The 13,499-nt window shown below is 41.7% G+C and overlaps 1 protein-coding gene across 2 annotated transcripts in view; it reads right to left on the bottom strand.

Moving 5' to 3' along the window:
* LOC132440436 (transcription elongation factor A protein 1) overlaps positions 1–13,499 on the bottom strand; it is a 60,538-nt gene that overhangs the window by 22,692 nt on the left and 24,347 nt on the right. Inside the window, exons 1-2 of one of the 2 annotated variants that reach the window (XM_060035380.1) lie at positions 10,196–10,432; positions 1,877–1,939 (exon numbers count right to left, since the gene is read on the bottom strand). In XM_060035380.1, the coding sequence (XP_059891363.1) occupies positions 1,877–1,939; positions 10,196–10,258 (126 nt within the window). In that variant the 5' untranslated portion in view covers positions 10,259–10,432. Of the gene's footprint in view, positions 1–1,876; positions 1,940–10,195; positions 10,433–13,499 lie in introns of those variants that run through there. The other variant, XM_069541559.1, reaches the window with a different exon arrangement.

Below are 13,499 nucleotides of genomic sequence, written 5' to 3' on the forward strand. Positions count from 1 at the left end.
GAACCAGAACCTGTGCCATCAGCGTCAGGCATGAGTGAAATGGCAGGTCACCCTCCGTCTGCTATTGCTGAGGATACTTCAGCTCTACCATCGCCCACCTACTCTCCCTCCTCCAGTCAGTAACTCTTCCTGCCTGTTCACTCGATGGCAGCCCCTGGATGCCAGCTGTTATACCGTGCTATTGTACTTTCCAAGGTACTGTACTGTAAGATTAAAAATGTTTTCTTTATTTTTTGTTTGTTTTTTTATGTATTATTTGTGTGAAAAGTATTATAAACCTATTACCGTACAGTACGATATAGCCGATTGTATTGGTTGGGTACCTAGGCTAACTTTGTGGGACTTACAAACAAATTAGACTTATGAATGAGCTCTTGGAACAGAACTCATTCATATGTAGGGGACTTACTGTAAATCCTATACAGACGTCTATCTGGGCAACTATACCTTTCTGTTTGTTTACATGGCAGTTTTCCTCTACTAGACTTGAAGCTCAATGAGGGGGAAAGACCATATTTTATTCATCTTTATAACCTCAACACAATTTCTAATCCTAATAAAAACTCAAATGTTTGTTATATAAATAAACTTTCCAAGGAACGAAGCAAAAAAAAAAATCCGAAGTGTGTTATAAATGATAATCCTACCCAAACTCCACAGCCTCTATAAAACTACCCATCTCTTAAACAAACGATGAGGTTACTGTTGTTTTCCATGTGGCTATCCCCACACAGAACTGCTGGGATAAGGCCACATCTAGGTGGTAAGGTACGGACACAAACTCAAGGTTATTCTCAGAGCTGATTTGCCAGAGCTGCTGATCCTTGGACAATCTGAACTGAGAAGACAGGACTTAATGACTTGCTTCCCTTCTCCTTCTTGGTTCTATTCTTAGAGGAGGCATTCTTAACCTTTTTCCCACCATGGATCCCTTTGGTAAACTGAAGCTTATGGACTCCTCCTCAGAATGCTTTTTAAATGGATTAAATAAAATACATAGGATTACAAAGAAAAGCAGTTATATAAAGTTACAAAATGTTTTCTTAAATGTGATACAGTAATATATGTGCTCCTTTATTGAAACATTTAAATAAGATCTAGCGTAACATATAAGAGCTACCATGATAATGGGCAAAAACACGCGTCAGTATATCTGAGGTTAAAATATCTGTGATTTCTTTCAGTTAGTCATAAATACTAATTCAACTGTGGTTTACTGCCTTCATAAGTGAAAGAAATGCTCGATTTCAGTTAGATATTAGTGAAAATACATGTGATTTCTTTTCCTCAACCACGTACACACCCCTGTCACCCTTCCCTAAATTCTGACTTAATGGAATGGAAATATCAAAGGCGGCACTCATGGATAATAAGAAATGTGTAGTAGAAAAGAGCCAGATTCATCTCACAATTCAGCTTCCTTTTTAACATTGTGACTTGTGTTAAAGTTGTATTTTTATGTTTTAGTCCAGCTGCAACATTAATAATGACTCTACACAATGACGACGAGACACCCGACTGTGCACAGGGCAGGCCGGCGCTGAGAGAGGGAGAAGAGCGAGCGACCCTTGCACCCTCACCCTCAGGCCAGCTTCACGCAGCACAGCTGGCGACCACAGATCCAGAAAGGGAAATCTTGGGAGATCAAGTCAGGGCCAAGAGTCCAACTTCCTTTCATAGTGAGTTTCACTCCCACTGTCAACCTCTGAGGGTATGTTTTATTCTTCCTGAGAAAGGCAACATTTTTCTATAATGGTAACTTAGTAGACTACTGATTTACGGTTACCATCTCAAAAAAATAAGTTAATAATGTTTCACCATAACAGGAAAATACAAAAATACCTATTCAAAAATTATGATACATATTAACACATACCTGTAATAATTCCAAGGTCATGGGAATATTCTTAAGCTCCTTCAGTAAATCCAATGCTCCAGCCTGTAAAATAAAATAATTTCAAACTGAATTTCCCAGATAGTAAAGCAAGGAGTAACTAGAGATCTAAATTTATATTTTCCTATCCACAATTCACTACGGCTCACTTATTCATGTGAGGAGAATGGTATATAGATATATAGATGAGAGAGAGAGAGAGAAAGAGTTTTCCAAACAGGGGTTGCAACTCACTAGAGGATCATAAAATGCATTTACTGGGTTATAACCCACACCTAAGTGTTGTTTTGTGAAAGTTTACTTTCACCAGTATTTGTCTATATGTGCCCCAATTACAAATATAAAATGTTTCTTACTGTGGTGGTACAACACATCCCAAAATTCATGGAGGGCAGCTGCCTGGGGACGTGGGAATGGCAGCAGTGGGGAGGGTCCCCAAAATGCCGCAGCACCTCCAGCATTCCCGAGGGGCATCACTTCCCTGGAATTCTCACGAGGCCCCTCTACCTCGCTGCTCAGTCACAAGAACACTGCTGTCTACCTGATTCTTGCAAAGCAGTAAAAAGCAAATTCTAAAAGGAAATCCACAGTTAATATCTGCGTTAAGCTCGCAGGCCTGTCCACTGCCAGGTGCCACCTAGAATCAAAGGCTCCCACGTTAGCTGAGGAAGACGGAACAAACCTGGAAACTTATGGAGAGCGCTAAGGTTAAAAGGGGAGAAGCAACAGCGCCACCTGCAGCTTGTGGCCAACGTTCCAATCTGATATTCACTCCCATCGGCCATATTTCAAGCTCCTCTAATACATCCACTTCATCAGTCATATTTCGTTTCGTCTAATAGTGACTTAATGTACTATATTTGGACAAATCATTATTCTACATATTACTAACAAAAAAACTATTAAACTACGGTAAACTTTTTTATCACCTCTTTTTACTTTCGCAATTCCTTCAGACTTGGAATTTTTATCATGTATCACCATTTACATACAGAAAAAGAAAAATATAATCAAAACTGGCTAAGGCGGTTCTAAAACTATATCGCACTCAGAGTCTAATGCTTATAAACTGTTCACTGACTCAGATTCAATAATATCTGTCTTTAGCCGACAAAGAGTTGTTATCAAAACACTAGTAACGCAACACTTCACACAAGAATCCATAAAAGAGCTCAGAGCCACTAGCTCTCTGTGGGCACTGAGGTGCACGCGGGCCTCACTGCCTTCGCCTCCGCTTCTCTGCTACCATTTGGTCCCTCGAGGGTCGAAGAGCACTCCACTACTCTCTCAGATTTGCTTCCAAGCCACTGACACCTGTTCCGCAAATGTCGATGCTGGGTTTGATGCTCTGCCTGTGAAAGTACATCCCAACGGCCATCTGGCCAGCAACATGTGTAACTCATTCTGCTTTCTGAAATGTTAAAATATGAAAACTAGCACCCTACAAACCAGTGAAACACAGCACACCCAGGGGAAACAGAAAGCCCTGCAACATATCCCTCATATGCACCCTAAAGGAAGAAACAAGCATGGAACCTCATGGTATCAGTATATTTCTTTCTTAAATTTAAAATCAAGCAGAGGTTTCCAGTCAGATAATTTTTCCATTTAAAGTTGACAGACAGACTTGGCTGTAGAGAATAAAACAGTATTGACTCTTATGGCCACAAACAGAGACATCATTTTAATTTAACCCAGTACCTCATAAATAAAAACTTAAGTTCAAAAGAAATTACGAAACAGACTATTATGAAGGATGTTAATGATCCACTGCTTACAGATTCCTTCTGATCATAAAATTCTATAATTTTTCTTTACAGGCAACTAAAAATAGTAAAACATTAGAGTTGTTAAAAAATAAAACACTGACTTTAAATTTACTATTAATTACAAATTTCTATAGGCATGACATTTTTGTGAGCGAGTATCTTCAATCCCGTATCTGCAAATCTCCAAACCAAAATCCTTTGAAAACCAAAGACTTCTCATTTCTTACAGATTTTCAGTAAACTCACTTGGCAGCAACATCTCATCTCAACAGTTGCATAAAGCTATTTATGTTCTACTTATCCCACTTAATGCGAAAATGCTGCATTTCACTACAGAAATGCTAATATCTGATTACTGGGAACTTCCCAGATCTCACTGAGGATATTATGAAATATATGATGTTTCTACTATATCATCTTTATAAACCTGAAAAATTTGGAATTCTCAAATATATCAGACTCTAAAGGTTTTGATTGCGAGATTGTGGGCCTGTATCCTTATCTACCATAGATGTTTTTCTTCTACCCATGTCTCCATGGTCTTTCTGAACGATTTCTGACCTAGGATCAATTAAAAAGGAAGACAGGACTTCCCTGGTGGCGCTGTGGTTAAGAATCTGCCTGCCAACACAGGGGACACAGGTTCAAGCCCTGGTCCGGGAAGATCCCACATGCCGTGGAGCAACTAAGCTCGTGCACCACAACTACTGAGCCTGCGCTCTAGAGCCCACGAGCCACAACTACTGAAGCCCACGTGCCTAGAGCCTGTGCTCCGCAGCAAGAGAAGCCACCGCAATGGGAAGCCCGTGCACAGCAACGAAGAGTAGCCCCCGCTCGCCGTAACTAGAGAAAGCCCACGCGCAGCAACGAAGACCCAACGCAGCCAAAAATAAACAAATAAATTTATAAAAAAAGAAACAAACAACTATGATGATCTGTGTGAGTGAAAAGCGCAAAAAAGAGATGATCGTATATTAATTCAGTGACAAAAGCTTTTGAGTGTCACTGTGTGCCAAGCGCTGTGGTAAACACTTTACATGCAGTATCTCATTTCATCTTTACAGTAAGCCCTACGGAAGAAGGGAATCTTATCGTCCCCGTTTTAGAGGAGGAAATTAAAGCCCAGGTAAGTTAAGAAACTTGCACAAGGTCACATGATTACTAACTAGAAAAGGTGAGATTTACCCCATTCTGTCAAAGGACACTTATTGCCTCTCAACAAACACCCAACTAGCACCATATGCCAAGCTCTGCTCTGTGTTGAGGACACAGCAATGAGCACAACAGAAACCCTTTCTGACCTCAGCGAATTCAAAAATAGGCAGAAACCTTTGAGCATCTACTTCAAACCCTCAATTACACAAGAAAAAAACCTTAAACTCAGAGAAGGTAAGTGACTTGCCCAAGGCCACACTGATGGGTAATGTAAAGGGACAAGAATCCAGTTTCCTGACCCTTATACCACTGCTCTTTCCATTCCATAACCCCTCCCCCAACCCCCGCGGCAGTTCCGCTCTGTGAACTCCGATGAACAGCATTATCAAACAGTCCCCAATCATCACCTGCCTCTAAAGGTCAAGTCTACTAGATTGCAGCATCTCCTATAGACAATGATGCAAGAGAAAGAAAGATCCTACCTTAACTTCCAGAGTCAAATTTAGTTCATAGTACTGGCTAAAAAATAAATAGCCACCACACTACCATGTTACATAGGTGGTACTTCTACTTGTTATCAGAAAGAAGTACTTTTATAAAATATGGTATACTGGAAACCCAGCATATACAAGACTGTACAGGATACAAAACTCCTTCTCTTCAAAGAGATGTAAGAGAAAAGGAGCAACATGGAATATACAGTTAAGAACACGGGCTATACATATATGGTTGATCTAGATTCAAATCCATGTTCTGTCATTTCCAAATTACAAGATATTGGAAATGTTACTTGGCCTTCTCAAGCTTCAGCTTCTTTATATGTACATGAGCATAATATGCCAACCCTGAGTAGTTAAAATGGTCAAATGAGGTAATGTAACACATATGAAGTATCAAATTAGAGTGCCTAACACAAAGGAGATGGTTGATAAGAGGTATAAAAGATACAAAAAATTGTCTGTTTCTACCATAACAATATTCTCAAAAAGCCATAAAGCCAGCATTTTAAGAGAGCATTATTTAAGCTCAATCAACTCAAAAACAATTCTTACTAAGAATTATGATGAGATTTTAAGGTCTAAAAAATTAAGATGCTACTTATTTTTTTAAAAAGGAAACAAATTATAAATGTTTGAGTCAGCAATATCACTATAAACTAGGAAATATAAATTTACTATGTCGCCTCAAATTTGTAGTTATTCTACACCAAAAGCACAAGCAACAAAAAAATATATAAAATCAACTTCATAAAAATTAAAAGCTTGTGGGAATTCCCTGGCAGTCCAGTGGTTAAGACTCAGTGCTTTCACTGCAGTGGCCTGGGTTCAATCCCTGGTGAGGGAATGAAGATCCTGCAAGCCACGCAGCGTGGCCAAAAAATGAATAAATAAAAATTTTAAAATAAAAGCTTTTATTTTATTAAAGTATATTAGTGGTTGGGGTAGATATGGTGACGACGTAATGGGTTACTTAATGGACAGTTTCTATCTGGAGTGATGAAAATGTTCTAAAATTAGATAGTGGCGATAGCTGCACAAATCTGCAAATATATTAAAAACCACTGAATTGTGTACTTTAAAAGGGTGAACTGTAATGTACAGCTAAATAAAGCTGTTATAAAAGATTGTGCAGTCATTCTAAATTTCGATTTATGCTAATTAATCTAACCCTAATATGGAAACCAAAGTTTTCTTTCTAACCCAGGTACAATAAAGACTTAGAAATGTACATATTTCAGGTATCCCTGCTCCTAGGAAATTCTAACACCTAGTTTCAGTTTCTTTCTCTGCAATTTAATTCTACTCAGCCCTAAGCCTTCAGTGCAGAAAAAATACACAAACCTCAACAACGCACAAAATGTGTCTGTGAGCTTGAAAATTCTACGCTCTCACCTGACTCCTCTTTCTACAGTCTAGTGCTATAAATCCTTTACAAAGATAACCCAGAAGGTTTTTTAGCCTTTACCATATCCTAGGCACTGCCAAGGATTTCATATTCATCTAATCTTTACTAAACTATCTCCAATTCACTACCAAGAAAAACATTTTAGAGATGTTAAGAAACTTGCCTAAGACCACTCAGCTAAAGTTCAGAAGAGCCAGGATTTGAACCAAGATTAGGAGTCAAAGACTTGCTTATTGATAAAGTCAAAATGACAAGAAAAAAGCTATGTAGAAAACAGCTAACACCCTGGGGCTTCCCTGGTGGCGCAGTGGTTAAGAATCCACCTGCCGATGCAGGGGACACGGGTTCGATCCTGGTCCGGGAGGATCTCACATGCCATGGAGCAACTAAGCCCATGCGCCACAACTACTGAGCCTGCGCTCTGGAGCCCGCGAGCCACAACTACTGAGCCCGCGAACCACAACTACTGAGCCTGCGCTCTAGAGCCCGCGAGCCACAAGTACTGAAGCCCACATGCCTGGAGCCTGTGCTCCGCAACAAAAGAAGCCACTGTAGTGAGAAGCCCACACACCGCAACGAAGAGCGGCCCCCGCTCGCCGCAACTAGAGAAAGCCCGCGTGCAGCAACAAAGACCCAACACGGCCAAAAATGAATAAATAAATTTTTTAAAAAATACATTATTAAAAAAAAAAGCTAATATCTGAAAATTTGGCACTAATTCACATGGTTCATCATGGCCTCAAAGCGTGTACTGTTTAAGATCAAGTACACACGTGGGGCAACACCCTGGGTAGTACCCGGTCAAGATATTGTTGGGGTATTTAGGGAAACCCGTCTGCCCCACGACAGCAAGTGCCCTGGTCGTACAACTGTACCCAGGCAAGGTTCAGATACAGATGCAAGGGTCTTCTAGAGATGCTGTAGTTGAACAGAGTAGTACTGGCTTTGAAGCAAAATAGATTTAGATTCACATCTTCATTTGGCCTCTTTGTAGCTATTAGGCTTAAGACAATTAACTTTCTAAATACTTCATTTTCTCATTTTTAGAATAGAGATAATGCTTATCTCAATAAACTGTCAGGAATAAATGAGATAAGGTAGGTAACTTAGTAGAATGCCTAGCTCAGAGTAATAGCTCAATAAATGATAGCTGTTTTATTATTACTTAAAAGTGACACCTACGGTTTTATTAAAACAATATCTAATAACAGCACTTAAATTTCAATTCATAGGACAACTATTACTTTTCAAGCAAAGTTTACTTTTTCACAGTATCAAAATAATATAAAAATTAACTCAGAGAAAATCTGGAAACCACACACACAAAAAAGAGAAACAAATCTACCATAATCCTAAAATGCCCAGAATGACTTCTGTTAAATTACTGAACACTTAAAAAGCTATTTATGGGCTGCTGATGTGCTCTGGAGGGCAGGGAGGGAGAGTCATTCAGACCATTTCCCTTTCTCTATCTCATTTGCCTATTTGAATTTCTGTAAGACAGACAGGAAAATAGAGGAGGAATAAAAAGTAAAAGAGCCAGTCAATTTTCCCTTTCTCTTGGGGGAGCAAGTTTTTACATTGGTGAAGTTTTGCACTACTAGAAATGTAAGATTTGAGAAGAACAATGAGCCTTGAGGACTATCTTGGAGCTTATCCTCATTCTCCTGCGGGCGCATTATGTGTTTATAATTTGAGAACTGCACACAAATACAAAGTGGTCTTCTCCATACTTGCTCACTAAGGAATTCCTCATTTCTAGGAAACATCTATTTCAAGGAAAGGAAACAAACAAAAACACCTAGTGCACTATATGATTAAAAGGTACACATTTTATAGCCTGAGTTCGAGAAAAAAATTACCCAAGTAACAGCCTTTTTCCCTAGGAGCCAGCTTCTACTAGGGGAGTCCAGGGTTCTCTAGGCAAAGAAAAGAAACTTGCCAGTTTAACGGGAATAACAGAAACGTTCAGCCAATCAAATATACAGAACTCATCACTTGCAGTGAGGAATGAAAGGCCTGTATCAACAGAAAAAATAAATGGCACAGGCAACGTCTGGAACAGAAAACAAACAGGAAATACTTAAAAAAGCCAAAATTGCAAATACTGATTAACAGGGTATGAAATTACATGCTGGGCAATGCACCTGCTAAAGGAAAAGAGGAGCCGACTACGTCTGAAGTCTTAAGAATTCAGTGTTTAACACTACTTCTGCCTGCTGCCCAGCAGAAAACTCGGGTCCTGGCTTAATCCACACTTCATTTAAGGAGGTGAACTGCTTAGCGGTCTGATTCAGTTTCTTATTCTGTAAAATGAACGCAACACAGCTGTCGTGAGTCCCCAAAGAATTCTGCACAGATGCTTTGTAACTCCAAAGTGCTGTGCAAATCAGAGCGGCCCTTTTCTCCTTCACGTTAGTTTGACTTAGAATTTCAGAAGTTTAGCTGAAAATAGACGACTCGGAAGCAAGGGACTGCAAGTGGCCCACACAGGTGGACAGAAATGCAGAAACTGGAGCACCTCCTACAAACCACAAGAGAACACGTTCACAGGAACACATTATCAGTAACAGAAAACGCCGCTGGTATCAACCATAAACCACTTCGAGAGGACCAACAACGACATGTGTCCAAATCCAGCCGGCAGCACAGCCTCGTCAGTGCGAGTGCCTTCAACACGGCTCCTCGCACGCCGCGGCCTAACGAGATGCACTTGGTCAAAGAAGTTTAGCCACTTGCCAAGTACACTGGCATAGTTTACCTTTTTTTAATTGCTAAGCAAACATGCAGGGTGGTTGAGACAATCGAGGGAATGTTCGGCCTTCTTCAGAAATAAGCTCCAGGAAATTCACATTCTGCTTTAACAGTTTCACGTCTAAAACTGATCACAAACCACTGTTTGATGTTGTTTTCTCGACGCTGGCCAATGAGCCCAGAAAAGAGAACGGATGCTTTCAAACAGGGAGGGCTCTCTGCACTCTTCAGCTAAACCAACGAGGCTTTACCACCGTGACGTTTAAAATAATGAGCAGCATTATTGCCTCGACGGAGTTGACCAGGCTGAGCTAATCACAAGGGGCCTCGGGCGCCCAGGGCGGGTCCCAGCGCCGGTGGCCGCGGGACCGGACGCCCTCCCTGGGGGCCCCCCAGGACCCCTGCCCGGGACGCGGCCGCGGGACAGGACGCCCCCCCAGAACCCCTGCCCGGGACGCGGCCGCGAGACAGGACGCCCCCGCCACAGAACCCCTGCCCGGGACGCAGCAGTGGGACAGGACGCCCCCCAAGAACCCCTGCCCGGGACGCGGCCGCGGGACACGAAGCCCCCCGCCCAGGACCCTCTCCCCAGAGCGCGGGCCTCGCCGCCGTCACGCGGCACCCGCCGCGCTCACCGCGGGCCGGGAGCCCCCTCAGGCCGACTGGCCCCCGCCCGCCGCCCGGCCTCCCTCCGGCCCGCGCCGCCCGCCGCGCTCACCGTGTTCTTCTTCTGCACCATCTTGTCCATCTTCTTGGCAATGCGGACCACCTCGTCCTCCATGGCTCCGGCAGCCCTGCCCCGCGCCGGGCCGCGGGGGACGGGAAGCGAGCGGAGCTGGCGGGGCGGCGGGCGAGCCCAGGCGTCGGCGAGGGCCCTCAGCAGGCCTGACCGAGGCGCTTCCTCACTCACGGAGCCCGCGGCAGCGGCGGCAGCGGCTGAGGAGGCGACGCTCCTCCCCCGCAGGCAGAGCCAATCGAGCTCCGCGCGCGCCGAGCAGGGACCTCCAATCGAGGACCAGCTGGGCGACGAGTCCGCCGGGCCGCAGGGCTTCGCCGGCTGTCGTGAAAGTGGGCGGGCGGCGCGGCCGAGCTTTGCGCGCGCTCCCTCCGGCCCCGCCCAGCCCGCCCAGCGGACCCCACCCCCTGTCCCCAGTCCCCCGGTCCCCCTTCTCCGGGCTGTGGCGCCCGCAGAGAGCCCCGGGACGCCGAGCCCGGCGGCTTTTGCAGTCAGTCGGAACCCCAGCATTTTCCCCGCCGTCGACGGCTGCCTGGAAATCAGATTCCCCATCCCCCTAAATAGGCCTTTATCGTAGGAATGTGACCATTGTAAGCGCTTCCTCTTTAAAGTCGTTTGTAAGCGCCGTAAAGCCGGAGACCCAATCTTGTTTGTTTCCTGACTCAGAATGTTGGACGCAGTACCTTGAATACAGTTGAATAATAGTTGACAGTAACGTTCTCATCAAAGAAGTTAATAATCTCGCCTGCTCTGAAGGTCAGTGAGGAAGTTGACGTCCTAAAGAGTTCTGACCAACAACATAAAGCCAAGGTAGAAAATTGAAATTATCAGTACTGGAGAGTATAGGCTCCTTCAATAGGTCTTTGCCCAAGTAACGCCCTTGACTACCATCTCGTGCAGTTTGCAGACCTATCCCCACACCCAATTTAACCATCATTAGTCAAAATTCACCACCTAATAATGTTTTTTCTATATTATGATGTAAGGTTTTGTTCTACCTCAGTTATTTGGGGGAAAGAGTAACTTGAACCATGTCCCTTTTTCTTTATTTCATTTATTTCTTTTCATTTTAAAATTGTCTTTTTATTATTGATTCCCAACTTAAATTGCAGTAAAAATATACGATTGCAAAGTTACTGGTTCTAAGGTATTTATTGAGATTTGTTTTATCAATTTTTATAAATATTCTATGTGTCCTGGAAAAGAATGTGTATTCTATAACGGCAGATGTGAAGTTCTATATGGGCCCATTAGCCCGAAATTAATTTTATTGTTCAAATACTTATACCTCAGTTTGTTGTCCACTTGATGCATCAGTTAATAATGAGTATGTACAAATCGCCATTTATGTTTGTAGATTTGTACATTTACTCTAATAATTGTCATTTTTGTTTTTTTCCGAAGAATCAGCTTACTATACTTTCACTGTGGTAAAATACACATAACATTGTCAAATGACAAAACTGAAACAATTTAGTGATGAATCTGATGTGCTTTATCCAAAGGAAAACAATCCATGGATTGGGGAGTACCTTGCCTCACAAGCAGTGGTGCACTTTTCCAGGGGTGTTGGGGGCAAGGGTTAGTTTTATAGAGCTTACAAAAGGCAACCTGGAAACACTTAATTTTGTTAAAATGGCAATGATAAATCTTCACGACCTTGGATTTCGCAATGGTTTTATAGGTATGACACCAAAAGTACAAGCAACAAAAGGAAACAGATAAACTGGACTTTGATAAAATTAAACAGGTTTGCACATCAAAGATTGCTATCAAGAGGAGAAAAGACAGCCCACCAAATGGGAAACAATATTTGCAAATTATATCTGATAAGAACCTAGTGTCCTGGACATACAAAGCAGTCTTAAAACTCAGCAACAAAAAGACAACCTAGTTAAAAGTTGGGCGAAGGACTAGACATTTCTCCAGATGTATAAATGGCCAACAAGCACATTAAAATATTCTCAACACAATCAGTTAATAGGGAAATGCAAATTAAAGCTGCACGAGATACCATTTCACATTCACTAGGATGGTTAGAATAAAAGTATGGATAAAAACAAGTGTTGACAAGGATGTGGAGATAGCGGAACCATAGTACAAATCTGGTGGGAATGGCATCAAAATTTGGGTGGGGGGAGAGATTTGCCATCGTTCCTTCAAATATTCTTGCTGCCTCTCTCTTCTCTCCTAGGACTCCATATACTTGATGGGTTCCCACAGATTTCTTAGGCTCTGTTCATCTTACATATGTAAGATGTAACCATTGGAGAAAACTGGGTGAAGTGTACACAGGACCTTTCTGTACTATCTTCATAATTCCCTGTCAATCTATGAATGCTTCAAAAGAAAAGTTGTGGGTTTCTTATATACAGTGGTAGGGATGATAGAAGTTGAAATATTCTATGGTTCTCCTATTTTCGGAAAGTAGATGAGAAATAGTCATTCCATTTAAATATTCACAATGTAAGGTTAACTAAAAAAGAATACAACGATATGTAGCTTCCAAACTTGTAGGGGTGGGGATGAAATAAAGCTCAACTTTTCTGCATCCTCACCAGCATTTGGCATTGACATTATTTTTTATTTTAGCTGTTCTAATAAGTATATAGTGATATTTCATTTTGGTTTTTTCACTTCCCTAATGGTTTAGCGATGTTGAATGTATTTTCATCTGCTCGATTACCATTGAGTTTTGAGAGTTCTTTATATATTATAGGTACTGGATATTTGGGTATATGGTTTGTAGATATTTTCTCCCAGTCTTAATTTGTCTTTTCATCCTCTTAACAGGGTCTTTGAAAGAGCCAAAGTTTTAGATTTTGAGGAAGTCCAATTAATTTTTTTCTTTGAGGTATTATACTTTTGCTGTCTTATTTAGAAACACTTCAAGCCCTAGATCCTGAAGATTTTCTACTGGGTTTTCTTCTATAAGTTTTATATTTGATGTTTAAGTCTATGATTCATTTTAAATTAACTTCTGTATAAGGTATAAGGTTTAGTTCAAGGTTCATTTCTTTGGCTTTGGATGTCCAATTGCTTCAGCACCATTTGTTGAAAGACTATCATTCCTTCGTTTAATTGCTTTTGTACCTTTGTCCAAAACCATTTGGCTGTGCTTGTGTGGGGCTATTTCTGCTTTATTTTGTTCATCTATGTGTCTCTCTCTGCCAATAACACATAGTTTCGATTTCTGTCACTGTATAGTAAGTCTTGAAATCCAATGGATTTCTCCCACTTTCTTCTTTTGCAATACTGTTTAATCTATTCTGGTTCCTTTGCCTTT

Source organism: Delphinus delphis, chromosome 17, assembly GCF_949987515.2.
Source record: "Delphinus delphis chromosome 17, mDelDel1.2, whole genome shotgun sequence".
NCBI classification, from domain to species: domain Eukaryota; kingdom Metazoa; phylum Chordata; class Mammalia; order Artiodactyla; family Delphinidae; genus Delphinus; species Delphinus delphis.